Below are 26918 nucleotides of genomic sequence, written 5' to 3'. Positions count from 1 at the left end.
CCCATATCCCTTGATCCCCTTCGTTCCAAAAATCTATTGTTAGTCCTGACTTTCCCAGCTAGCTTTGTATCGTCAGCAAACCTGGATTATATTATATTCGGTCCCCTCATCTAAATCATTGATATAGATTGTAAATAGCTGAGACCCAAGCACTAATCCTTGTGGCATTCCACTCGTTACACCCTACTATCCTAAAAATGTACAGCTTATTCATGCTTTCTGTTCAATAACCAATCTTCAATCTATGCTGATCTTGTATTACAACCACTTGTGTGGCACCTTATCAATTGCCTTCTGAAAATCCAAATATATTACATCCACTGGTCCCCCCCTTATCTATCCTGTAAGTTACAACTTCAAAAAACTCGAATGGATTTATCAAACACGATTTCCCTTTCATAAAATCGCATTACTCTGCCTAATCATATGATTTTCTAAATGCCCCGTACCACGTCCCTAATAATAGATGGTAGTATCTTCTCTACTAATGGTGTCAAGTTAACTGGCCTATAGTTCCCTGTTGGTGCTTTCCATCCATTTTTGAACAGTGGGTTAAAATTTACGACCTTCCAATCTGCAGGAACTGTTCCAGAATCTAGGGAATTCTGGAAAATCAAATCAATGCATCCACTACCTCTTTTAATTTTATATGAATTCTGAGAAAAATAATGGACTTGAAATCATTTATGATATTGAATGTTTCTAATAAACTCTATAAACATTATGGATAGCTTTATTCATCATTGGGACCCATTGATTGTTGACTTTGATCCTCATTTTTGAATATGACATCCAGCCCTCTCTGTCATTGATGTGTGATGATATTCACACCAAAGTATTAACATCCAAGATATGAGTATAATTTTGGTAATAAATAAGTTGCAGTTGGTCACCTATTACAGCTGATATTCTATGGCTAGCTTATATATTATTATACAATGGAAATAAGTATTGAAATGTCTCATATCTTCGAGTTGACTCTAAAGTATGTTCAGGTTGAAAGTTTTTACAAATAGCGGATTGGATGGCTCTTGAGTTGGAACATTGTCTTTCAAATCTATAGCAGCCTCCTGGGATGAAAGACACCTCTCCCTGCCAGCTTCACGAGCCCGAAGTGAAAGTACTTTGGGAAGTTTCAACCCAGTTGTGAGTGGTGAGGTTCCATACCACAGTATGTCCGTAACAGTACAAATTGATGTAAAATTGACAGTGCCACTCACACTGGTATAATAGAGGGTGTTCTTTTGAGCTTGGGGTTAGATTAAGAAAGCTATGCATTGTTGTATCAGCTCAAATTGATCTAGGAGTATTTGAGGTTGATGCTGGGTACAAAGAGTAGAAAAATGTCCCTAACTGTGGCGCTTCTTACCTTGACAATTTTTTTAAAACATCAAACATAAAAATGTGCCTTCTATACTGCAAGAAAGGATAAATGCAACTGGCCCAGCTTTATACTTGGGTCGAGCCCATCTCTGACATCCCCTCTTGGATCTGTACCCTGCCGTTCTGAGGTCTCTGCAGGGTCCCTGTTGCACCACTACAGGCACAAGGGCCCATAATTATTTAAATGGCTCCCTCATTAGGATTTGGGATAGGGGCGTAGAGAGGGTCAAAGCAGCAGGTTAAAATTCTGCCACAGCTCATTTCTGGTAGCCTAGCAGCACCTTGGAATTTATATGCTCTTTTATTTTGCATGATCCATTTTGCAGGCTGAAAGTAAAAATGATCCAGATATAGGGCCCAAATTTGCCCAGGAGTTGCTCCGCTTTTTTTGCAGCAACTTGATTTTTCTGGAGTATTTTAAAAATCCCCATGCTGCACATTTAATTTGCGCCAGTGTAAGTGAGCTAGTTAGAATCTTTTTTAGTTTCGTTTTTTTTTCAAAAGGGGTCATTACCAGCCATCCACGCCTGTTTTGGCAATTTAAGCCAGTTTGGACAGCTAATAGTTGCTTCAAACTAACTTAGGCCAGTATATGTGGCCACTTGTGGCTACACAGAAAACCCTTGCTGAGAGTTAAGAAATCAGCGCAGGTAGCCAGAGATAGGGGGGGAAGGGAAGCAGCGAGGACCTTGCAAAGCACTAAACTTCTTCACAACTAATACAGATCTTGTACTGTAACTTTTGCATAATTTACACATTCCACTATATAAAGCTTCATAAAATATGCACTTTTTAATATCATTTATATCAGAAGTCAAAGGGTTTCATAAAACCATTTATGAATCAAATATTTTGCTAGCAGGGCTATATTAAGGCAAGTTGTTATCTTGTGTCATCATACGATCATGAGGTAGTGATCGTGGGTGGTGCAATGATAGGAGTAATACAACTGACCTTGTTGTCATCGGGTGAGGGAGCGGAAAATCAACTGGGGTTCCAGCTCCTGGTCACAATCCATTGAGCCTGCTGGAACTGTTCTATGTGTAGAGGTCAGGTGAAAAGTGGAACAGGCTGTGATGTCCCTCGTGGTCACATAGCCTGCCTTTCTCCGATTTTCAAGGCTCGGGCTTACACACGAATAAACGATGGTCACTTGCACAAGATACCTGAGGGTGCCCAAGCAGTTACTCCTCAATAAGGCACCCGTGGGTGCTGATGCAATGTTCTTCGGGCATCCATGCAGTTGTTCACTAAGAATTGGTGGGATTTTTTTTTAAATTACCTAAGTCATGATTACTACCAAAACAAAAGCCATGACCAGATATTTGCTGGTACTGAGAGACCAAACCTAAGGAAAGTTTTCTCTGGTCATTCTCACCTCTTAACAGCCAGTTGTATTGTGCCATTGACAGAGACTTTTTCTGAATCATTTAAAGAAACTCTCCTCCTTACCACCCCCTTCCCCCAATCAAAACTCTTCAAAAGTCTCCCCACACCAACCTGTTTCTTGTAGCCCTCAGCACGGGAAGACAGCGGCCGGCCTGTGCGGCAAACCATTGGGCCCGGAATAGGGACAGGACGCATTGGGTCCCACGCTGCAGGCACGCATCATCACAATCATGGGAGGAGCTACCGCGCAATAGCGAATTGCTCTACTGCGCATGCGGACAGCTGCTGGCACTCTTTTAGGCGCAGGGCCCTAGCTCCGCCCCCTAATGGACTCGCCATGCTGCGCCAAGCCTAGGGAGAGGGGCCAGAGGGACCAGAATACGGGGATATCTTTTCGGCGCCGTTCTGAGCGCAGGAAGTCGGTGCACCTCACGTAAGTGCGCCAAAAAAAACGGAGAGCCAAATTTGGGCCCTACGATCTGAGGTCCCTGGTGAAGCAGTTTTGTTGTGTGGATTTCTATACAAGTTAACTCTGATCTTATCTATAGAGCTCCAGTACTTTTCAGGCATCAACTATAGCTAGAGAGCTACAGCTGTACTGGCTGTCCTAATGATGCAAACTGTTAGATGGTTGAATATTAAGTCTCAGAGTCCTGAAATACAAACATGTCCCACTTTGCTTTCCCTGTATTCATTCATAACTGAAGATTTTTTTGTGAAAACCAATTGCATAAACACTTTAATTACTTGATTTTTCTTTTCTCTCCAACAACTTCTTTGCTGAAAGAGAAAATGTAAATATGATTGTAAAATTCATCATAGAATCTGGCTTGCAAAGCAAGGCTACTGACATACATTTGATCCATTTAAGCAATGTATTTAATTGAAAAGTACTCAGCAAGGTCAGGCCAATTTATGATATGGATGGTAAGTGGACCCAGACATATTAAGTGCTGTTATGAGTGTAATGCACTTGTGCCCTGAGAAGGAGATACTGTAGTTTCAGCAATAATGTCCCAGCAAGTGTCAGCTAACATCTCACTCTGAGATTATACACTGCTGCAATCACTTATTTAGATTTATACACGTGTGACATTTTACCCTCTGAAACAATTTGCTTAATTTGCAAATCGCCATAAAATAACATGAACAGATCTACTTTACAAATCTCCTACTTTCCCCCTCCCTGAGGTAATTGAAAATCTCTTAAGTGGGCACACAGTCTAAATAACACGGGCTGTTTCTGTGCCAACAACTTAATAGTTTTATTCTTGGTCATAAAGCTCATGATATTTTTGCTGATTTGTGGCTGCATAGTAATTAAAAATAGAATTTTTAAATGAGCTCCATATTAGAGAGCAGAAAGAAGGCAATGAAAACAGATGTATTGAAAGTATCCCCCACAGTGCTTCAAAGAATCTGCACGTAGACAGAGCTGTTTTTACTCTGCTGCATAGTAGCAGCAGAATGTCTGAGGTTTCCTGGCCCCTAGCTCAGCCTTCATCACCACACATCACCCGTAGAAAAGATGTCAGCTCTTTTATGGGTGTGCAGTCCTCTGTGCTCAATATAGAAACCTAGAATCTTACAGCAAAGAAGGAGGGCCATTCAGCCCGTTGTGCATGTGCTGGTTCTTTGAAAGAGCTATCCAATTTAGTCCCACACCTCAGCTTTTTCCCTATAACCCTGCAAATTAGTCCTCTTCCTTTATTTTGGTGCATTCTGCCAAGGTGGTAAAAACAAAAAATCTACCTCCTTATGTCTAAACCAATCTTTGACTTAAAAAATGAACAATTCCAGTCACTGTCAACTTCTCTGGAACATTAATATAGATGGCTACAATGCTAGAACAAGGGGGGTTAAAAATTAAAACATGGGAAATACACCTACTTCCAGTTTTAGTGGAGGTGGGTAAGGGGGCAGGTGATCAATCCACTCTCAGGAGCCGGATCGGTCACTAAAATATTTTAAGGAGGCTACGTGCCTCCATTTTAACTAATGCCTTATTTTTGAACTGCTGCAGGCCGGGTTTCCCGAGACTTAAGAGTCCTGGCCGATGAAAGGGGGCAAGAAAGGCTGGATCCATGAGGTAAATTCCTTTACTGTACTGCAGGAGGAGAAGGAGTGTTTCCCCGGCCCACCAAGCCTTCCAAGCTAAATTCGGCAGGACCTGGGTTTCCGGTCTGCAAATCCTTCCCCCCACCCCACTCTCTTCCTAGCTCTGACTTATTATCAGGCCCAATGTTTCAGCATGGAATGGCTAGAATGACCCATCCTCACAAGTGAGAAAGAAACTATGCTAAATACAGCAAGTCGTTAAGGGAGGGAGGCACAAAGCATACAGAACATTTCTTTATTCACATTATCCACGAAAATAAATCTATTTACCATAGAAGTCTTAGTGTGAGCTTTTCGGAAACTGCATGCCATTATCCCAGTGAGATGTTTATTGAACCATAGGTATATTACTTGTGATTTTCCACTATTAATATCAATGGATGGAAAATCTTGGGCAGTATACCCACATTTTTCTGATAAGCTGTCCACTGATACCACCGCTAGTGCCATGGAGTCTCAGAATATTTTACTTTTAATGTCATCGTCATGAGTTGCAACACAATAAAGCACAATTATTATTTATTTTTATTTATTCTGAGTACTGAAATATGTTTGTATTGAGCTCTTTTTTTTTAACTATTGTCTCTCAATGACTAGGCAAGTTCAAACAGACAAGTCCACTTATTAAAAATTTGTCTGGTCCTTGATGAATGCAACATGGGCACCACATAGTCAAACCTTCAGTGTCATACTGTAAACAGCTTCGGTAACAAAACAGTGCAAATATTTTCAATGTCTGCATGAAACAAGTAAGAATCAATTTCAGTAGGGCCACTTCATTTTGAGTTTTCCATAGAAAAAAGGACAGAATTGCAGAATATGCTCACCAAAACAGTGGTAAAAATCTGAAAACTCCCATGTTACAAAAGTGAACTTTGATTCATTCAGTCTCTATAAATCATGGAGCCTGATTTTAAAAAGGATGGTGTCATGGACAATCCCCAAAACATTGGTAAAAAAGCCCAGAATCCCCTTGTAATAAAAAGACAGTTTGGCTTATTCAGTGAAACAGCAGACCTGAACATCATCAGACTTGAAGAAATATACTCCATGATTATTTTGTCTTACTGTTTCACAGCAGATATGAAGATACTCCCCAATGCACTGTGGAAAAAAAGCCAGAACCAAACACATGTGAAAAATTATAAATATTGTATTGCAAAAATAAATTAAAATCAGTATTCAAACATTAAGGGCATGAGCATAGATTTTCCCTGTTATGATAGTAAAACAGGTGATCAGCTTTAATGTGTTAGATTGTGACACTAGAGCTGGTCTCCAGTTGTTTTGGTTAACCCTTGCCACTAGACCAAGACCTAGCTCTGTCAAGCCCGTGTGGTGGCTGGTGTGCAACTGCCACCCCACGTTAAAAAATGCACGCACAGGCATCTTCCACCCTTCAGGATGTAGTTCGGGTCCTTCATTGAAGCACCTATGAACTCGTCCTTTTTTTGGTGTGGAAGCAAGTTATCCTCATTTCTAGGGATTGCCTATGATGATGATGTTTCTAATCTATGAATTGAGTCTGGGAACAGCGGAGCTATGGAATGGGCACTGAGTGGAACTCTGGTGCTTTCTCACAGAAAAAGGGCGGGAAGAAAAATTATCATCTCATATTGAGGTAGGTACATGAATAAGGGGAGCAGTGAAATATTGCCCAAGCTGTATCAAATTTGCACCAGTAAGACCAGCTAGTTGGTGATGGGGTGGCAATGCAATTATGCTGACATTTATTTATATTTCTGTAAGAAAAGTGAAAAATAAATGGTGGTGAAATGGTAATTGGACCTTTTTGATTTTTGTTTTCAATAAGTTGAATAAACGTACATTTCCAAGAGGCAATCTTGGGCTTACAACTGCTATAAGTGAACAACCCTTCCCATTTCTGAACAATGGCAGTCATTATGCATAAATGGTGCAAGGTAATTTGGAAATTCATATGCAAATAGTAGCACAGACTACCATGGGATGTCATCATCAAATGGAACATTACTTCTGTACGGGGATGTCAGCGACGATTAAATTAAAAGTTATCTAAATTTCCCGGATTTTGTAATAATGTTTCAAAAAAGTATTTGTACCTGATTCAGTTGCAGGTTTAGAACCTATAAACAAAATGGAAAATATTGATATATGAGAATATGGGTATGATAATCAAATAAAGTGAGCCAATAGAGAATTAGCTTATTTTATACTGCACAGTGTTCAAACAACACCACCATTTTACGGTTACTTCACACATGCATAAATGGAATGCATGAAAAATGAAATGCAAGCAAAACTTGGTTAAATAACACGGAATATACATACTTGCTGCTTTGGCTGGAGGTTTCTCTGGGAAATGAAATCACAGGATGAGATCCCTGCTGCTTTGTCTTAACACATTTTGTTTAACACAATAACATTTCATTGATTAAGGTTTAGAAAATCCACATCATTGATTGGCACAGAAAGCTCTAAGCAGGCAAGCAAAAAGCCAGGAGAATACCTGAAGCATCAATACTAATCAATTGATTGCTTTAATGCACTGCAGGCTTCAGTGAAGCAAAAGGAGCAAAGCTGAGTATAATGCACAAAAGGTACTTGAAGCAACAGTTTCAAAAAGGTACAAGTAAATCAAGAGCACTGCATTGGTTTATTGCATGCTGTTAATGCATTACTAAGCTTCAAGCAAATGATTAAACTGACAATATGTCTCAGAAATCATTAGAGATGCAAAGATTCTTAGATAGTCAGGTATGCCTATATCAAAGATCACTCTCAATGGACATATCAGGATTATACCACTTACTTTTGTTTAAATCTACCATAGCTCTTGCTGCCAAATTTGATTTGACCGAGTTGAACATTTAGCTCATATTCAATAACAGTGTTCCTTCCCTCTAGTAGTCATGTAATCTCTTGAGAGGCGCCACATACCAGATAATAAAACCCTAGGCTAATCCAGGGAATAAAATCTGGGAAATACCTCTCCGATCCCCTGGGGCAATCAAAAACAAGTTCCAGGAGATCACACTGACCATGAGGTACAAACCCTAGTCCCACTTACCTTCTGTACACGTGATATTAGTCACTTTTCCTTACCTGTCTAGCTCAAATAGTCTTTCCACACAGATTTATAAAATCTCTTGTTTATTCACTTTATGTTGACCACCATTCTTCTGTCACCCTCTATGTCTTAGACTTCCTAATCTCTATTTGTATAATTTTCAGTTCTCTTCTGGAGTATCCCCCTATATTTATTATATGCCCTTTTTAAAAATCTCATTTTTGCTCCAACCTCTTCTTTGGAACCCCCAGCCTTTATTACATCCTTTTTACTTCTAGTAGGTGGCGGCTCACCACCACCTTCTCAAGGGCAATTAGGGATGGGCAATAAATTAGGGATGGCCTTGCCAGCGACGGCCACATCCCAAAACTATTTTTTTTTTTTTAAAGGAATGTATTTAAGCTGCACCTTACTCAGCTCATATTTAAACATCTCCCACTGCTTGATCTGCCATTATTTCCATTCAATTAATCTGGTTGGGGAAAATGAGAGGTCATGCCTACATCCCCTCCTCATCTCACTAAATTAGCATTTTTTCAGAGGTTCCGGAGATTTTCCATCAATGTTACAGTGGATTCCTCCCCTATATCTGGTAGTGATTTACAGTGCACCTTACCATATAATAAATCATTTTGCAGTGTCACTCTAACCATATGATCAGAGTAGCAAACCTGAGGACTGGGAGAAATTTTGAATTCAGCAGAGGAGAACAAAGGGTTTAATTAGGAGGGGGAAAATAGAGTATGAGAGGGAGCTTTCAGGGAACATAAAAACTGACTGCAAAAGCTTCTATAGATATGTGAAGAGAAAACAATTAATGAAGACAAATGTAGGTCCCATGCAGTCAGAATCAGGTGAGTTTATAATGGGAAAGAAATGGCAGACCAATTGAACAAATACATTGGTTCTGTCTTCATGAAGGAAGACACAAATAACCTTCTGGTAATACTAGGGGACCGAGGGTCTGGCAAGAAGGACGAACTGAAGGAAATCCTTATTAGTCAGGAAATTGTGTTCGGGAAATTGATGGGATTGAAGGCCGATAAATCTCCAGAGCCTGATAATCTACATCCCATAGTACTTAAGGAAGTGGCCCTAGAAATAGTGGACAAATTGGTGGTCATTTTCCAATATTCTATAGGCTCTGGATCAGTTCCTATGGATTGGAGGGTAGCTAATGTATCCACACTTTTAAAAAAAGGAGGGAGAGAGAAAACAGGAAATTATATACCGGTTAGCCTGACATCGATAGTGGGAAAAATGTTGGAATCAATTATGAAAGACGTAATAGCAGCGCATTGGAAAGCAGTGACAGGATCGGTCCAAATCAGTATGGATTTGTGAAAGTGAAATCATGCTTGACAAATCTTCTAGAATTTTTTGAGGATGTAACTAGTAGAGTGGACAAGGAAGAACCAGTGGATGTGGTGTATTTGGACTTTCAAAAGGCTTTTGACAAGGTCCCACACAAGAGATTAGAGTGCAACATTAAAGCACATGGTATTGGGGGTAATGTATTGACGTGGATAGAGAACTGGTTGGCAGACAGGATGCAAAGAGTAGCAATAAACGGGTCCTTTTCAGAATGACAGGCAGTGACTAGTGGGGTACCGCAGGGCTCAGTGCTGGGCCCCCAGCTAGTTACAATATACATTAATGATTTGGATGAAGGAATTGAATGTAATATCTCCAAGTTTGCAGATGACATTAAGCTGGGTGGCAGTGTGAGCTGTGAGGAGGATGATAAGAGGCTGCAGAGTGACCTGGACAGGTTAGGTGAGTGGGCAAATGCATGGCAGATGCAGTATAATGTAGATAAATGTGAGGTTATCTACTTTGGTGGCAAAAACAGGGCAGCAGAATATTATCTGAATGGTGACAGATTAGGAAAAGAGGAGGTGCAACGAGAGTTGGGTATCATGGTACATCAGTCATTGAAAGTTGGCATGCAGGTACAGCAGGCGGTGAAGAAGGCAAATGGCATGTTGGCCTTTATAGCGAGAGCATTTGAGTATAGGAGCAGGGAAGTCTTACTGCAGTTGTACAGGGCCTTGGTGAGGCCTCACCTTGAATATTGTGTACAGTTTTGGTCTCCTAATCTGAGGAAGGACATTCTTGCTATTGAGGGAGTGCAGCGAAGGTTCACCAGACTGATTCCCGGGATGGCAGGACTATCATATGAAGAAAGACTGGATCGACTGGGCCTGTATTCACTTGAATTTAGAAGAATAAGAGGGGATCTCATAGAAACATATAAAATTAATTCGGGATTGGATAGGTTAGATGCAGGAAGAATGTTCCCAATGTTGGGGAAGTCCAGAACCAGGGGTCACAGTCTAAGGATAAGGGGTAAGCCATTCAGGATCGAGATGAGGAGAAACTTCTTCACTCAGTGAATTGTTAACCTGTGGAATTCTCCACCACAGAAAGTTGTTGAGGCCAGTTCGTTAGATACATTCAAAAGGGAGTTAGATGTGGCCCTTACGGCTAAAGGGATCAAGGTGTATGGAGAGAAAGCAGGAAAGGGATACTGAAGTTGCATGATCAGCCATGATTATATTGAATGGTGGTGCAGGCTCGAAGGGCCGAATTGCCTACTCCTGCACCTATTTTCTATGTTTCTGTGCATGAGCTTACATTACAAGTGCATTAACTGAAGCCACCATAGCAACACCGAGTAATGGCAAATCACCAATAATCTGCATCTTTACAAATAAATATACATTGTGAAATAAAAAATAATGGCTAGATAGAAGGGCAACGAACATAATCCAGGGGTGTGAATAATTTGCATAAACTACTCAAACTTTGATCACAATTCAGTTGGACCTCCTGGATGTGTTATTGTCTCCTGCTTGTTTACAAAAGATAACTTTCATTCATAGACAAATCAGAACAGTATTGAACAGCTGAAGTCAAACAAAAAAATAGATGGTTGCATGAGTGTTAAGATAGCATGCATTTAATTATCACTTGCAGGTTTAGTGTTCCCCAAACTACATACGTGATGTTTTTTGCTTTGTTGAACTGGCTGGAAAAAAATCAGGTGACAGTGAATTTTAAGTTACTAAAGGTTAGAATGAAAGATTGCCAGGAGTTTTATTTTCTTACCTTGACTTCCTAATCTGAATCTTAAGAGAAATCAATACAAGATTATTTCATATAAAGAAACTGGGTAGGGCACTAGGAGAAATCCTTGTTCTAATCTTCGCATAGTACCATGGGATGGTTTATATTCCTTGAATGAGCAGATGTGTTTGTGAATGATGGCATTCCCACAGTACAACACACCCTCATTACTGCACTGAAGTGTCAGCCCAGATCATGAGCTCAATTCCATGAATGGGGCTTAAATCTACAACTTCAGAGGCAAGAATATCACCATTAAGAAAAACTAGCTATGTGGATATGAAAAAGGCAATTATACTGTAAGTGTTAATGGTCCTTCAAGTTGCTAAGCCACCAGGCATGATGATCTGCACACCATAATAAGAAGAGAGGTGAGTGAGAAGCACTAGCCATCATTTTCAAAAATATTTGGAAATAGGAGTTGTACCAAAGGACTGGAGGGGATAAGTGCTACTATGTTTGTCAGAATACGGGAAAGGATTACGTTAGGTAACTATTGACTAGTCATCCCCATATTAATAGTATGACAACTACTAGAGACCATCATAAAGAATAACATCACTGTACACTTTGAAAGGTATGGGCTAATCAGAGACAATCAACACCAATTTGTTAAGGATGAACCGTGCTTCACCAATTTAATCTAATTCTTCAAGGAAAGTACCAAGCGCACAGAGAGACTAGAACGCATTAGGTGTCGTACATTGGGTTTCCAAAAATAATCTTATCCATAAGACATTTGTTGTGAGGATCAAGACCCATGGCATTAAAAACAAAGTGGCAGCATGGACAGAGGAATAGCTGATGATAAATACCGAGAGTAGGAATAAAGGGATGTCTCTTGGGATTGGCGAGATATAGTTAGTAGCATGCCCATAGAACTGTGCTGGCACCTCTTTTGTTCCCCAAAAGCATAAATCACTTGGACATTAGTAGAAAGAGAATGATACTGAAACTTGTTTGTTGGCACTAAATTAAGAAGCATGGCAGGCTTGAGAAAGAATATTAAAGACTGCAGAAGGACACAGACAGGTTGGACAAATGAGAAGATACATGGCTGATACCAGGAACAAGAGGACATAGGCTTCGGGGTAGAAATTTGGTAAATTTTGAAAAAGTAGCGCCAGGCGCTAATCATTCTCTCCTCCAGCGATATTCAGTTTTAACGCTCCAAGAGAGAAGTGGAGCACTAAATCACTTCTCTTAGGGTGCTAAAGACTGAGAGCGGGGCAGTAGCGGCAGAGTGCTAAACAATTTCGACCGCATTGGTGACGGCATGAGAGACTGCTTTCCTCACTTAAAGGGAACGACTAATTATGTTATGCAAGCTAGTTGTCGACAGTTCTGTTTTGCAAGGCAACCTGCTCGACTGCCATTACAGCCCCAAACACTCTCACGAAGTGGCGGCCTTGGACATCTTGCACCAGTGAAACATGAAAAACTTTGCGCAGGCACCAGACTAGTGAAAATAATAAAGGTTGCGTTAGCTGAAAACCATTTCCTTTAAATACTGCTCCCCAAGTGGCCAGCTGAGTTCACAGCGCCTCCTCTTGTCTGTGTGAGGCGATACAGAAGGGGGTGAGAATCAATTTTACATCTGGGGCAATAACGGGGCGCTGTGCACTTCATGACGTCACAATCTGCCAGGTGCTAGAGGCTCAGGCTCTACGAGTTAGCCCCAGTGCTAAACGGGCACTGAAGTTTGTGGGCTTCGCTACATTCGCCACGCCCGATCTCTAACCCTTTAGCGCCTCATTAGTGCCCATCAGGCATCTCTTCCGATGGATTTGTGAGAGCTGTCAATACTGGGACATGAAGACTTAAGACCGGAAAACTGTGGAATAATAAAATAAATCCAAAAAGTTTAATTACAAACTTGAGCAAGCAGGACAAATGCACCTTGAGCCACACTAGATAACTTTATTACCATACAGGATTTCCAAGAGAATAAACTGCCTCCGTGTCATAAAAAAATAAGAGTTTAAGCCATAAACATGAAAATAATCTGCACAAAAAATAATAAAAGTAACATTAGTAAACTGAAAAATATTCACGACCATCAGATATCCCAGAGCACTTTACAGCCAATGGAGTACTTTTGGAGTGTAGTCACTGTTTAAGCGTGGGAAACGCGGCAGCCAACTTGGACACAAACTCCCACAAACAGCAATGTGATAATGACCAGAAAATCTGTTTTTTTAAATGTTTATTGAGGGATAAATATTGGGCAGGACATTGGGGATAACTCCCCTGCTCTTCTTTGAAATAGTGCCATGGGATCTTTTACCTCCACCTGAGAGAGCAGATGGGGCCTCAGTTTAACAGCTCATCCGAAAGACAGCACCTCCGACAGTGCAGCACTCCCTCAGCACTACACTGGTGTGTCAGCCTAGATTTATGTGCTCAAGTTCCTGGAGTTGGACTTGAACCCACAACCTTCTGACTCAGAGGCAAGTGCACTATTCACTGAGCCAAAGTTGACACATTAGAACAACGGAACCATAATAGTTTCCAGCATACAAGGAAATCATTCTTCCAATCACTTCTGTGCCGACTCTTTGCAATCCAAATCTAGTCTCATTGTTTTGCAGAATTTTACGGCAATTCATTTTAATAGATAGAAAATCCTGCAGGATCTGTTAGCCTCCCCACCCAATATCCCCCCCCTCACCACCCCCCCGCGCCCCTCTCCCCCCTCTCTCCCCCCCCCCCCCGCCCCCACACTGGGGGCACAAATTTACAAAATGTACCCTTTGATGTGAATTGTTGATACAATGACACTTTTACTTGCATTACTTTTTCACTGAAATTAGTTAAGACAAGAGTGGTAGAGAGGCAAAGGTTGAGGGAGGACATTTCAGAGCTTAGAGCCTCAGAGCTGACAGCATGGCGGTCAATGGAGGAGAGAAGAAAATCGGGGATGGGCAGAGACCTCGTAGGGTTGTAGAGTTGGATAAGGTTATAGAGATAGGGAGGGGTGAAGCCATGGGTGGATTTGTAAAGAAGGAGGATCATTTTAAAATCGGTGTGTTACCATACCTGGAACCAGTGCAGGTCAGCGAGCACAGGGGTGAAGGCTAAACTGGACTTGGTGCAAGTTAGGATATGGGCAGCAGAATTTTGCATGAGCTCAATTTTACGGAGCGTGTAAATTGGGAGGCTAGCCAGGAGAGCATTGCAATAGTTGAGTCTAGAGGTAACAAAGGCATGAATGAGGGTTTCAGCAGCAGATGAATTGAGTCAGGGATGGAGATGGATGATGTTACAGGGGTCGTGGTAGGCGATCTTGGTGATGGAGAGGATATGGGGTCAGAAGCTCAACGCAAGGTCAAATAGGATGCGAAAGATTCAAACAGTCTGGTTCAGTCTCAGACCGTGACCAGAGAGAGGAACAGAGTGGGTGGCTAGGGAACGGAGTTTGTAGTGGGGACCAAAGTCAAAGCCTTTGGTCTTCCGAACATTTAATTTGTGGACATTTCTCCCCATCCAATACTGGATGTCGGTCAAGCAGTGTGACAAATCAGAGAGAGGAGCTGGTGAGGCAGAACTGGGTGTCATCTGGGTACATTTGGAAACTAACATTGTATTTTCGGATGATGTCGCCACGAGGCAGTATGTAGATGAGAAATAGGAGAGAGCCAAGGATAGATTCCTGGGGACTCCAGAGGCAATGGTGCAGGAGCGGGAAGAGAATCCATTGCAGGCGATTCTCTGGCTATGATTGGATAGATAGGAATGGAACCGGGGGGGGGGCAATCCCACCCAAATGGACAACAGAGGAGGTAAATGACTCAATTGGACATATTGTAACTATGTAACTAGTAGAGTGGATAAGGGAGAACCAGTGGATGTGGTGTATTTGGACTTTCAAAAGGCTTTTGACAAGGTCCCACACAAGAGATTGTTGTGCAAAATTAAAGCACATGGTATTGGGGTAATGTACTGATGCGGATAGAGAACTGGTTGGCAAACAGGAAGCAGAGAGTCGGGATAAACAGGTCCTTTTCAGAATGGCAGGCACTGACTAGTGGAGTGCCGCAGGGCTCAGTGCTGCGACCCCAGTTATTTACAATATCCATCAATGATTTAGATGAAGGAATTGAGAGTAATATCTCCAAGTTTGCAGATGACACTAAGCTGGGTGGCGGTGTGAGCTGTGAGGAGGATGCTAAGAGGCTGCAGGGTGACTTGGATAGGTTAGGTGAGTGAGCAAATGCAGTATAATGTGGGTAAATGTGAGGTTATCCACTTTGGTGGCAAAAACACGAAGGAAGAATATTATCTGAATGGCGGCAGATTAGGAAAAGGGGAGGTGCAACGAGACCTGGATGTCATGGTACATCAGTCATTGAAAGTTGGCATGCAGGTACAGCATGCGGTGAGAAGAAGGCAAATGGCATGTTGGCCTTTATAGCGAGAGCATTTGAGTATAGGAGCAGGGAGGTCTTACTGCAGTTGTACAGGGCCTTGGTGAGGCCTCACCTTGAATATTGTGTACAGTTTTGGTCTCCTAATCTGAGGAAGGACATTCTTGCTATTGAGGGAGTGCAGCGAAGGTTCACCAGACTGATTCCCGGGATGGCAGGACTGACATATGAAGAAAGACTGGATCGACTGGGCCTGTATTCACTGGAATTTAGAAGAATGAGAGGGGATCTCATAGAAACATATAAAATTAATTCGGGATTGGATAGGTTAGATGCAGGAAGAATGTTCCCGATGTTGGGAAAGTCCAGAACCAGGGGACACAATCTAAGGATAAGGGGTAAGCCATTTAGGACTGAGATGAGGAGAAACTTCTTCACTCAGAGAATTGTTAACCTGTGGAATTCTCTATCGCAGAGAATTGTTGATGCCAATCTGTTGGATATATTCAAGAGAGAGTTAGATATGGCCCTTACGGCTAAAGGGATCAAGGGGTATAGAGAGAAAGCAGGAAAGGGGTACTGAGGCAAATGATCTGGCGTGATCTTATTGAATGGCGGTGCAGGCTCGAAGGGCCGAATGGCCGACTCCTGCACCTATTTTCTATGTTTCTATATTCCAAGGGACTCAATGAAGAAGCCTGTAAATTAGATTATTTTTTAAACTGGTAGATGTAAAAATAACCAAATGCTTGAATCATGTCACAAGTATTAACCATTCTGGTACTTAGCCCTCGAGGTTCCTTCTCCTTTAAAATTCAGTAAAAAGGAAGCAACACTGCAGCCAGAATCTGTCACTAACAATAAGCACTTCTTTGTCCTGGAGAATCATAATCACTCTGTGCTCTTGTGAATGTTATACATAAAGCCAACAAAATTGGCCTTGGGCTCAACTGTAATGAGCACTCATTTTTTTTCATTTGGCTCATCCTGCACAAATTAAATGGAGAAAGGTTAAATTTAGATTGTTGAACACTTATTAGAATCTTTGTATGCAGTAGATACCTCCCAAATTTGATCATTCTAATGCCCCATGGACTAGCAGATGTTAGATCCTGTCATTTCTGCTGACATAACATATTCAGGAGTTTACTAAATATCCATGTACAGGACAAAAATAAACCTTGGAATTAGTCAAGTGCTGCGCACAACACATTTCATTATGAAGCACAAAATCTCTTTAATCCACTGCTGAATCCTACAACAATTCATGTATAGTCTCGCATTTCACAAAATTGCAATATACAGTGTTATTAATGATGGATAATTCTCACTTCCTACTAGTTTTTCCAAGTGCTTTCAACTGTGCCCAATAATATAAACATAAGCACCACCCATGGGGGTTCTGAATGTTTCCTGGTGGCAAACTGGTAGAACGTCCAGGAACAGCAGAGACCTGGTTGTGGAGAGTCCCCTCTGCTTCCAGGAGCTTCCTGGCTGCCCTGTGAAGGGCAAAATCTCCTTTTGGAGTTTCCATTCCTTAGGCTGGAGCAGGGCCCAGTGCATCAGTGGAGGCTGGCTTTTGCTCACCTGTCCCATTAGGTGCCTTCCGAGTGACCTGGTTAACTGCAGATTTTCAGTCCTAATTTTTTTTTTTTATTATGTGAAAGACTTCACATAAATTTGCCAGGATTAATAACAGTAGATTCAGGACTGTCAAAAAAAAATTATTTAGAACATGCTCACTTTCCCTTGGCATCATTTGTTCATGGGCTAAAAGTTTGTTGTGATTTTATCCTCTTCAAAACAATCACTACTTATGCCTTCTGCGACACTGGGAATGATTGCAGAGGTCACCAGTGTAAAGATACACCTGCTGCTGAACATAATTGCTATTTTGATTCTTTTAATTATATTTTGCCATTAGGTTTATTATTACAAATTTCTTAAATTATTTTTACAAGATGGTCTTGTGGGATAAATCTTTTTTCATTTTCTTTCTATTGCCAAGAGGAGGAGAAAACTGGAGAGTAGATTGATAGACATGATAACCCGTCCATCCCCAGAGACTCACTGGTAGTTTTATACTTCTAGCGTTGGAACAAAGGAGAGCTGTGAGGTTAAAAACAAACGTAAATATCTCATTGGTTTAATATTTGTGTTACCTTTCTCTGTAGGTTTTTGTTTCACTTGCTTCATGGTTTCTGCCTCTAAACATTTAATGAAGAATTGAATTAGGTTCAATGTTAATCATGCTATAATTGTACATGAATATTAACCAGATATTAGTCTCATATGATGCACATTCAACAAATTGGCCCAGAATCTGCGGTCAGCAGAAAAGCGATGGCGATCGCCGCTGACCTCGAAGAAAGCTGCCCAATCTCTGTGGCGAAGACATTCGGTTTCTTGACGTGTAATTGATTGTAGTGCTGTCAATAGGGGATTTCTGGTGAATGCAGCCATGATGTCATCAAGCTGTCTAAGCAGTCAATCACATTGAAGAATTCTCACAGAAAGCAAACCAGGAAATGAAAAGCACTGATTATGTGCACTTTTTAAAAATGATACTGAGAGCGAAATAAAGATTGGGGCATGCACATGGGGTTAAGGTAGAAACTGAAATATCATGAACAAACTTTAACATTTTCTTTCAAATATATTATTTGATCATAATGGAGAAAATTTAAATTCCACAAATATAACAATTCTTTTTACAGGGTCACAATGGTTGTCCAGCAGTCAATGCACTGTTAAAACTCCAGTTCCACCTATTCCAACAAGGTTTAACATTTAATGGGGTCTTTAATAGCGATATTAGAGCGGAAAAGCTCAAGTTTTCATCAGTTTAATTGATTTCACCGATTGATGGCTATGGGGACGGGGTGCTGGGGGGGGGGGGGGAGGGGGGAGGGCAGTGGGGTTTATGGCGCTGACTATGTCGGAGCAGTGAGTGACTGACCGCAATTTCAGGATTTCCGTGTTTAGGTATGCATGCGCTAAATCCTGAAGTTACAGTCAGTTTCAGGGGAGCAATGATAGCAAACACTGACAGTTCATCAAAGCTAGCCCGCCCTCCGCCTCAATTTAATCAGCTTCCTATGCATCAGCACAGTTTGCTTGGGGCAGGACATTCGATGTGGCAGCAGCTCTTAAAAGTTCAATTCAATGGGTGTTTTTATTGACAAACTGCAGCAAATGTGGCCAAAACTGTGTGAATCCTAAAAATCGCCTGGATATAGGAAAGTGTGGAAACCTCCTGTTGCTGAGAATGTCCTGGAGGTCCTGGTGCAGGAGGTGCAACAAAAGAAGGTGGCCCTCTTGGGAGGAGATGGTGACTAAAAAGAAGAGATCAAATCTGCTTGGATGGAAATAACAGAGTAAATGGATTTTTCCAGATCCACAGCATGAGAAAGATGTTTTGTGGTCTGAGGAGGAGTGAGAAAATAGGTGTACTGAACTTAACATACTTTATTTTACTCTGAAGCACAGTTCATATGAAGCAAATAAGATTTGTCAGCTGCAATGCCTTCAGAGCTAGCATGCAAAGCATGGACAATGCTTTCTACAGTGTTTTTTATTGCAGGAAAGCAGAAGTGAACATTTTGTGTGCAGTACACAAATAACTTGCACTGTTACATGCAAATGTTGAATGGTATGAACTGTTGTTACAAACTTAGCTCTAAGAATCCTTCCTCGGCAAGCCAGGCCAGTGCATTTGCCATGCACCAATATTTTAGCTTTGAGTTGAGAACCAGAATGGAGTTTGCCCACAGAATTGCAATTTGGATCTGAACTGAATGAATATAATTACCATAGTGCAATGATGCTGGTGGTAGCCGCAGTGAAGCCTCCTTGTGACTGTCATTTATCCCCATGATGAAATGTAATGCACTGAAAATCAGGCATGTGGACCTAAAAGCCTGATTTCATCACATCGAGCCATCAAAAAATCAGCGTTCATATATACAAGGCACAGTACAACAAGTCTTCATAAAACAACAATTGTTGGGGTTATTGTGATCTTGAGTCAAGTTGAGGAGATTAATGTTGAGAAGGAATAGACTGCAGCTAGGTTATTACTGTTGGTGACATCCGAACTGAAGAGCCACATTACATTAAAGTATAGCAATTGTTTATTCGGAGGTGCAACACTGAAACGCTGTGCCTTATATATATATACAGAAAAGAAAAGTACATTTCTTTCAAATCTACCATCAATTCAGTAAGCAAAGATATCAGAAAATTGATAGTGCTGTAAACTGAAAATTCATGCCCAGTTTGCTTTGTACATGCCAGCAGCTCAAATCATTTAACTCGACAGCAAACAGCAAGAATAAAATCTCCACAAGGATCACTCACTTGTTACTTTAGGCTTTACTGCTGTTTAAGAAAAAAAATGATGAAAATCTGAGATAAAAAGGTCGATATATTTTTGAAAGAGAAAACTCTCTGCTACTGATGGACTCATGTATTTTTGAATGGTGATCAGGTGTGACATCAATCATTTCGTCCTCCTTTGATTAGTAAAGCCCTACTCCTGACACATTGTTTAAAAGCAGCTCGATGATATCGAACACTGAGGTTAATTTGACTTTGGGTGATGGTGTAAAACAGGTGACATCGATTCAGCTGCCCTTAAATATATCTCTTGCTTTTCAGTCTATTGATTTTAATGAAAATGGAAATCAGGAGAGATGTATAATGTGCAACTGACCCAATATTGCCCATATTACACCATTGGCCAAAGTCAAAATTACCAACTGGTGTGTGAAGATAGTTACTGCTGCTGCACCTTATTCCTATTGTCACTTCTTGTAGTTCACCAGACACAACTAACATGTGCAGATTCTGTATGTTCATCAATGGTCATGTTGCTATTCAAAGTGTTCAAGGAGGCATTCTTGCCAAATTTTAATCTGAACATTATTTTATTCATCAATGTTTGGTTAATTATTTTAATTATCCTTTGCCACAAGCTTTATTAATTCAAGATTCTCAAATGATTTTTACAAGATGATCCCTTGCTGATAAACAATGATTTTAACTGTACTAATCTCCATTTTCTTTTCACTTCCAAGAGGTGGAGTTGGAGAGCAGAATACTAGACATGATAACCTGTCCATCCCCAGAGACTCACTGTAGTTTTTTAATTTTAACTTTGGAAGGAAGGAAAGCTGCAAGGTTAGAAACACACGTAAATATGGAATTGGTTGAACTTTTCTATTACCTTTCTCTACTGGTTTTCGTTTCACTTGCTTCACGGCTTCTTCCTCTAAATATTTGGTGAACAATCGAATTAGGTTCAATATTAATCATACTTTAATTGTACATGAATATTAACCAGATATTAGTCTCATCATTTGTACATTTAACATATCATCTATATACATGCAATGGTTAATATTGCACAGAAATGAAGTGGTCATGGCCCCGAAAATGACTGCCAGTCCCATTCACACACGGCTGCCTTTACAGGCTCATGACTACAAACAAAGAAAGGTCAAGTGAAGACATTTAGTCCTCAACATTTATGCTCATCACCTGAGCACTGTCAGTTCCTGCTGCTGCTCCTGCCTACAAACCCTAGATGGTACAACCCAGCTCATGGCATGAGCAAGGATTTGCAGACAGAAAGGAAGGCAGGGTTTTATGAATTTTGCAAAGCTATCTACCTTCCTCCTCAGTTTAATCAGCTATATAAACAGGGTGCAGGGAGTTTGAGCCGCAGCAGTTTGTTTCTGGACAGGAAATCTGGTGAAGCAGCAGTTCTTAAAGGGCTGTTACTTGCCATTGAAGAAAAGAAGAGATTTCATTGTGGTCACAGATGTGCTTGCAGAGATGAATAATGACCAGCTATAGGAAAAGTGGCCAAAACTGCGTGCATCCAACAATGTCCGGAAATAGGAATGTGGGGAAAATTTCTTTTACTGAGGATGCCCTGGAGTTCCTGGTGCAGAAGGTGCAACAAAGGAAGGTGGTCCTCCTGGGAGAAAATGGTTACCCCAGAGAAAAGGTCAAATCTGCTTGGATGGAAGTAACTGGAGTTTCCTAGATCCATAGCCTGAGGAAGAGGTTTTGAGTGTGAGGCGGAGTGAAAACATAGGTGTCTTGAACTTTGCATATTTTACTTTACTCTGGTGCACAGTTCACACAAACCAAAACAAAGCTGAGAAATGCATCGTCTTCAAAGAGCTAGCACACAAAGCTTTCTATGGTGTCTTTTACTGCAGGGAAACTGAAGTGCCAACTTTTTTGTGAGTAACAGAAATAACTTTCATTGTTACATACAAACATTGAAAGGGATGAATTGTTGCTACAGAGACCTAGCTCTAATAATCCAGCCTTAGCAACCAGGCCAGTGCATTAACGATATGCCAATTTTTCCGGGTAAGAGGAGAACCAGAATGGAGCTCACCCAAAGAACGTACAATTTGGATCAGAACATAATTAATATAATTACCATATTGTAATGATGCTGGTGGTAGCCACAGTGAAGCTTCCTTTTGACTGCCATTTATCTCCTCCATGAAATGTAACACACTGAAAATCAGGCATGTGGGCCGACAAGCCTGATTTCATCATATTGAGGCTCCAGAAAATCATATAAACAAGGCACAGTGCAACATGTCTTCATAAACAACAACTGCTGGGGTTGTTGTGATGTTGAATCTTGTTGAGGAGGTTAATGTTGAGGAGGAATAGACTGCAGCTTCTCATTACTGTTTGTAACATCCTAACTGAAGAGTCACATTATATTAAATTATATCTGGGAGTGCAACACTGAAACTGTGCCATAGGTATATATATAATTTATATCAACAGAAAAGAAATGCAAATTTGATTTAAATCCAATGTTCGGTAATCATTCATGAGCAAACTTATCAGAATATAAAAACAGCTGTAAACAAAGAATTCATGCACACATTTGCTTTGTATATGTCAACAGCTCGAATCATTTAACTCCACAGCATTTGCAAAGAATGAAAGCTCTAATCTTAAAAAAATATTATTACAACAAGAATAACATTTCCACAAAAGTCACTCACTTTTTATTATTGGCTTTGCCGCTGTTTAAGAAAAAAATTGATGAAAATCTGAGATAAGAAGGTCATTTTTGAAAGAGAAGATTCCCTACTAATTTGTTTTTGAATGATGATCAGGTGTGACATCAATCATTTTGTCATCCTTTGGTAAATGTCTATTCCTGACACATTGTTTAAAAGCAGCTTGATGACATCACACTGTCCATTTGTGCACATATCTGTTAAGAATGCATTTTCTACTTCACACCCAATGGTAGAAATTTGTACTAAAGTCAACAACAGTAGATTCCTGGTCAGTAACAGTAGATTCATCCACTCCACTGTCTTACATTGTTTGCTCATGTTCCTAGAATCCCAATCACATGCGACTCCATTTTGAACATTTCCACAACCAGATTTCAAAAATTCCTCTGGAGGCATGTTGTTGTGTGCTGTAGGCACATTATTTTAAAGTCGTACCATTCTAAAACAGAATTAGTGAACAAACAGAACTAGGAGCCGAAATTGCCCTGCGCTAGGTTTGGAGCGCATAATTTGAATTGAATGTTTCTTTTGCACCAACCCCGGCACAGAATTGGCCTCTTTGAGGAAAAAAAATGTTTCTTGTGCTAACAGAGCGTTTGCATAGCGCGCGATGCTCAGCACATCAGCGGCGCGACTTGTCACCCGGGCTCGCATCGCTACCGACTCCCGCTAGATTCCATGGGAATTTAGCAGCGGCGTTAACTGGTAGAGCCCATCTGTGCTGTGCCGGCGATGACAGCGTTATCACCGTGTGCAGCGACCCATTTTCGCCCCAGAGCAAAAAGAGCCAGCGACAGCTTCAGGGGGCAGATACCAGGGTGTAGGCCACTCGTGGGGCGCTAGTTAAAGGGGAGGTGACGCTTTTTTAAAAAAAAACATCCGACTTCCCGGTCGCGGCCTGTTGCATGGTGGATCGCGAGGTCCTTGCCCTGATGTTGGAGCCGGGCACTCCACTTGAGTGACAAGCTGATGCCACAGCACCCAGTGGTCCAGGTAGGGACCTGCAGAATCGGCAGTTTAGCTCTCCCCTTTCCTACCGCGTAACGCTGCGACCCTCTCAGATTCCTTCCACCCCCCTCACACCCAGAACAAGTAGAAAGCGATATTTTGAGAGCGATAACCCCAATATCGCGAGCAGGGCGGGACCTCTGTGCCTGGCGCAGGAAATCCTGCCTTGCGGCTGTTACCGACCCCAAAAGGGGCACTATGCAATTTCTCCCCTAAAATGTCTTCAACCCATCGCTGACTACAGCAATATTCAGGTATTGTCTCAGCATCACGATATTACAGCAAACATAGTCTTATTCGTGATGGAGCATTCCCACCTAACTAATTGTGCTTTTAACAGTGCCCAATAATGTAAACATAGCCACCAAGATTCCTTGGGGGTTCTGAAGGTCTCCTGCCATATGTCGGGTGGAAAACTGATGGAACTCCGAAAAAAAGGGCAGAGACCCAATTGTGCTAAGTCTCCACTGCTTCCAGGAGCTTCCATGTTGCCTTTTGAGCGGCACAATCGTCGCTAGGTGTTCTCGCTTCTAAGGCTGGACCAGGACCCAGTGCATCAGTGGAGGCCGGCTTTTGCCCATCTGTCCCATTAGGTGCCCTTGCAGTGGTTCAGTTAACTGTGGGATACCGATCTGCAGAATTTCAGCCCGATATTTTTTTTATTCTGTGAGCGATGTCACATGAGTTTTACTGGATACATAACAGCAATTTGTGAGCTGTCACAAACTATTTTCTTCAGAACATGCTCACTTTCTCTTAGCATCCTTTGCTCATGGGCTATCATGGTTGTTGTAATTCTGTGCCACACATTTTTATCCCCTTCAAAACAATCACTACTTATGCCTTCTGTGGCACTTGGAAATACTGCAATGGGCACCTTGGCCCCGATATTTACTCAGGGCTGTCAAGAGAGGGAAGGAAGGATTTCCAGACTGGAGACATGAAAGTACAGGTTTCCCGGACGCCCTGGAGAAATTAACGACAGGACGTCTTTAAAATTTTTTCAGCAGGGTTCCTGCCCAAAAGGACCAAGGAGAACGACCCCACTTCTCCAGTACTTTTAGCACTGGAAGGAAGGAGAGCTGTGAGGTTAGAAACACGTGCCACTATCTCATTGGTATAATTTTTATATTACCTTTTACTCGAGGTTTTGGTTTCATTTGCTTCACGGTTTCGGCCTCTAAACAGTTAGTGAACAATTGAATTAGGTTCAATATAATCATTTGTACATGAATATTGACATGATATTTGTTAACTTAGATGTACATTCAACATATTGTATGTATACATGCAATATCTAATTTTGAACAAAAAATGAGATGATAGTGACCCCAGAAATGGTTGCTTGTCCCACCCACTTACTCCTTCTTTTAGGGGTTATCCAATTTTGTAGATAAATCCCGGTGATATTGTCATAAATACAAACAAAGAAGGATCAAATGAAATACTTTAGACCCCAATGTCACATTTACGCTCATCCCCCGACTAGGACATCTATAAACCACAGATGGTACAGGTCAGCTCATGACACGGGCAGGCCTGTGCAAATAGAAAGGAAGGCAGGCCTCACTGAATATTTTCAGAGCTATCCCCGCCTCCCCTCTAATCAGCTGCACAGAGCCTGGGCAGCAGCTCTGTTTGCTTGGGGGCAGGGAATTTGGCGAGGCAACAGCTCTTCAGGTGCTGTTTCTTGCGATTAATGAAAAGGAGAGTTGTGGAAAAAGTTGAGCTTGCAGAGGTGGACAGTGACTAACTGCAGGAAACATGAACAAAACAGTGTGCATCCAAAAATATCTGTAAATAGGAAAGTGGGGAACGTTCCTTTTACTGAGGATGCCCTTGAGTTCCTGGTGCAGGAGGAGCCACAAGGGATGGCGACCCTCCTGAAAGAAGATGGTCACAATAAAGCAGAAATCAAAACTGTTTGGATGGAAGCAGCAGAGTGATAGATTTTCCCAGATCCATAGCAGGAGGAAAAAACTTTGTAGTATGAGAAGGGATGAAAAAAGGTGCACTGACCCACACATATTTTATTTTACTACTGGCATACCGTTGACATGAGCCAAATCAAATCCGTGAACTTCACAGAGATGGCATGCAAAACACGGACAGTGCTTTCTACAGTGTTTTTTACTGCAGGGTAATGAAGTGCACACATTTTGTGCAGTGCACAAAAAATGTTCACTCTTATGCACAAATGTTGAAAGGTATGAATGGTTGCTACAGAAACTTAGCTCAAAGAATCCAATTTCAGCCAGCCAAGCCAGAGCATTAGTCATGCAGTAATTTTTAGGGGCAAAGAGAGAACCAGAATGGAGCTCGTCCAAAGAACGTGCAATTTGGATCAGAACGTAATTAATATAATTACCATATTGCAATGATGCTGGTGGCAGCCACAGTAAAGCCATTTTGAATGCCATTTATCCCCATTATGGAAAGTAACACACTGAAAATCAAGCATGTTTTCAAATCAAGCATGATTTCATGGCTGACAAGTCTGATTTCATCATATTGAGGCGTCAGAAAATAAGCGTTCATATATACAAGGCACAGTGCAACATGTCTTCATAAAACAACAATTGTTGGGGTTGTTGTGAACTTCAAATAAATTGTAGATTAATGATGAAGTGGAATAGACTGCAACTTTGTCATTACAGTTTGTAACATCCTAACTAGGGAGCCATATTACACTATGGCTCTGCTGCACAGGAGGGCAGGAAAAAGAGTGGGAGAGCTATAGTGGTAGGGGATTCTATAGTAAGGGGCATAGATCGGCATTTCTGCGACTGCAATCGAGACTCCAGTATGGTATGTTGCCTCCCTGGTGCAAGAGTCAAGGATGTCTCGGAGCGGCTGCAGGGCATTCTGGAGGGAGAGGGTGAATAGCCAGCTGTCGTGGTGCATAAAGGTACCAATGATATCGGTAAAAAAACGGGATGAGGTCCTACAAGCTGAATTTAGGGAGCTAGGAGTTAAATGAAAAATTCCGACCTCAAAGGTAGTAATCCCAGGATTGCTACCAGTGCCACATGCTAGTCAGTGTAGAAATAGCAGGATACTTAAGATGAATATGTGGCTTGAGAAATGGTGCAAGAGGGAGGGATTCAAATTCCTGGGACATTGGAACCGGTTCTGGGGGAATGGGACCAGTACAAACTGGACGATCTGCACCTGGGCATGACCGGAACCTATGTCCTAAGGGGAGTGTTTGTCAGTGCTGTTGGGGAGGGTTTAAACTAATATGGCAGGGTGATGGGAATCTATGCAGGGAGATAGATGGAAGTAAAATGGGGGCAGAAGCAAAAGATAGAAAGGAGATAAGGAAAGGTGGAGGGCAGAGAAATCAAAGGCAAAAATCAAAAAGGGCCACATTACAACATAATTCTAAAAGGACAAAGAGTGTTAAAA

The 26918-nt window shown here is 41.4% G+C and overlaps 1 protein-coding gene across 1 annotated transcript in view; it reads right to left on the bottom strand.

Annotated features, from left to right (window-relative positions):
- The window catches only part of LOC139266620 (triadin-like), a 563562-nt gene that overhangs the window by 105185 nt on the left and 431459 nt on the right, over positions 1 to 26918 (bottom strand). The window contains exons 41-49 of the mRNA XM_070884212.1: positions 24646 to 24690; positions 22482 to 22502; positions 20663 to 20707; positions 19795 to 19815; positions 17598 to 17642; positions 10944 to 10970; positions 7201 to 7224; positions 6972 to 6995; positions 3520 to 3552 (exon numbers count right to left, since the gene is read on the bottom strand). Of these exons, the coding sequence (XP_070740313.1) occupies positions 3520 to 3552; positions 6972 to 6995; positions 7201 to 7224; positions 10944 to 10970; positions 17598 to 17642; positions 19795 to 19815; positions 20663 to 20707; positions 22482 to 22502; positions 24646 to 24690 (285 nt within the window). The remainder of the gene's footprint in view (positions 1 to 3519; positions 3553 to 6971; positions 6996 to 7200; positions 7225 to 10943; positions 10971 to 17597; positions 17643 to 19794; positions 19816 to 20662; positions 20708 to 22481; positions 22503 to 24645; positions 24691 to 26918) is intronic.

Source organism: Pristiophorus japonicus, chromosome 7 (genome assembly GCF_044704955.1).
Source record: "Pristiophorus japonicus isolate sPriJap1 chromosome 7, sPriJap1.hap1, whole genome shotgun sequence".
Classification (NCBI taxonomy): domain Eukaryota; kingdom Metazoa; phylum Chordata; class Chondrichthyes; family Pristiophoridae; genus Pristiophorus; species Pristiophorus japonicus.
The sequence above is the reverse complement of the archived record's forward strand: the minus strand, read 5'-3'. Positions and strand labels throughout refer to the sequence as shown.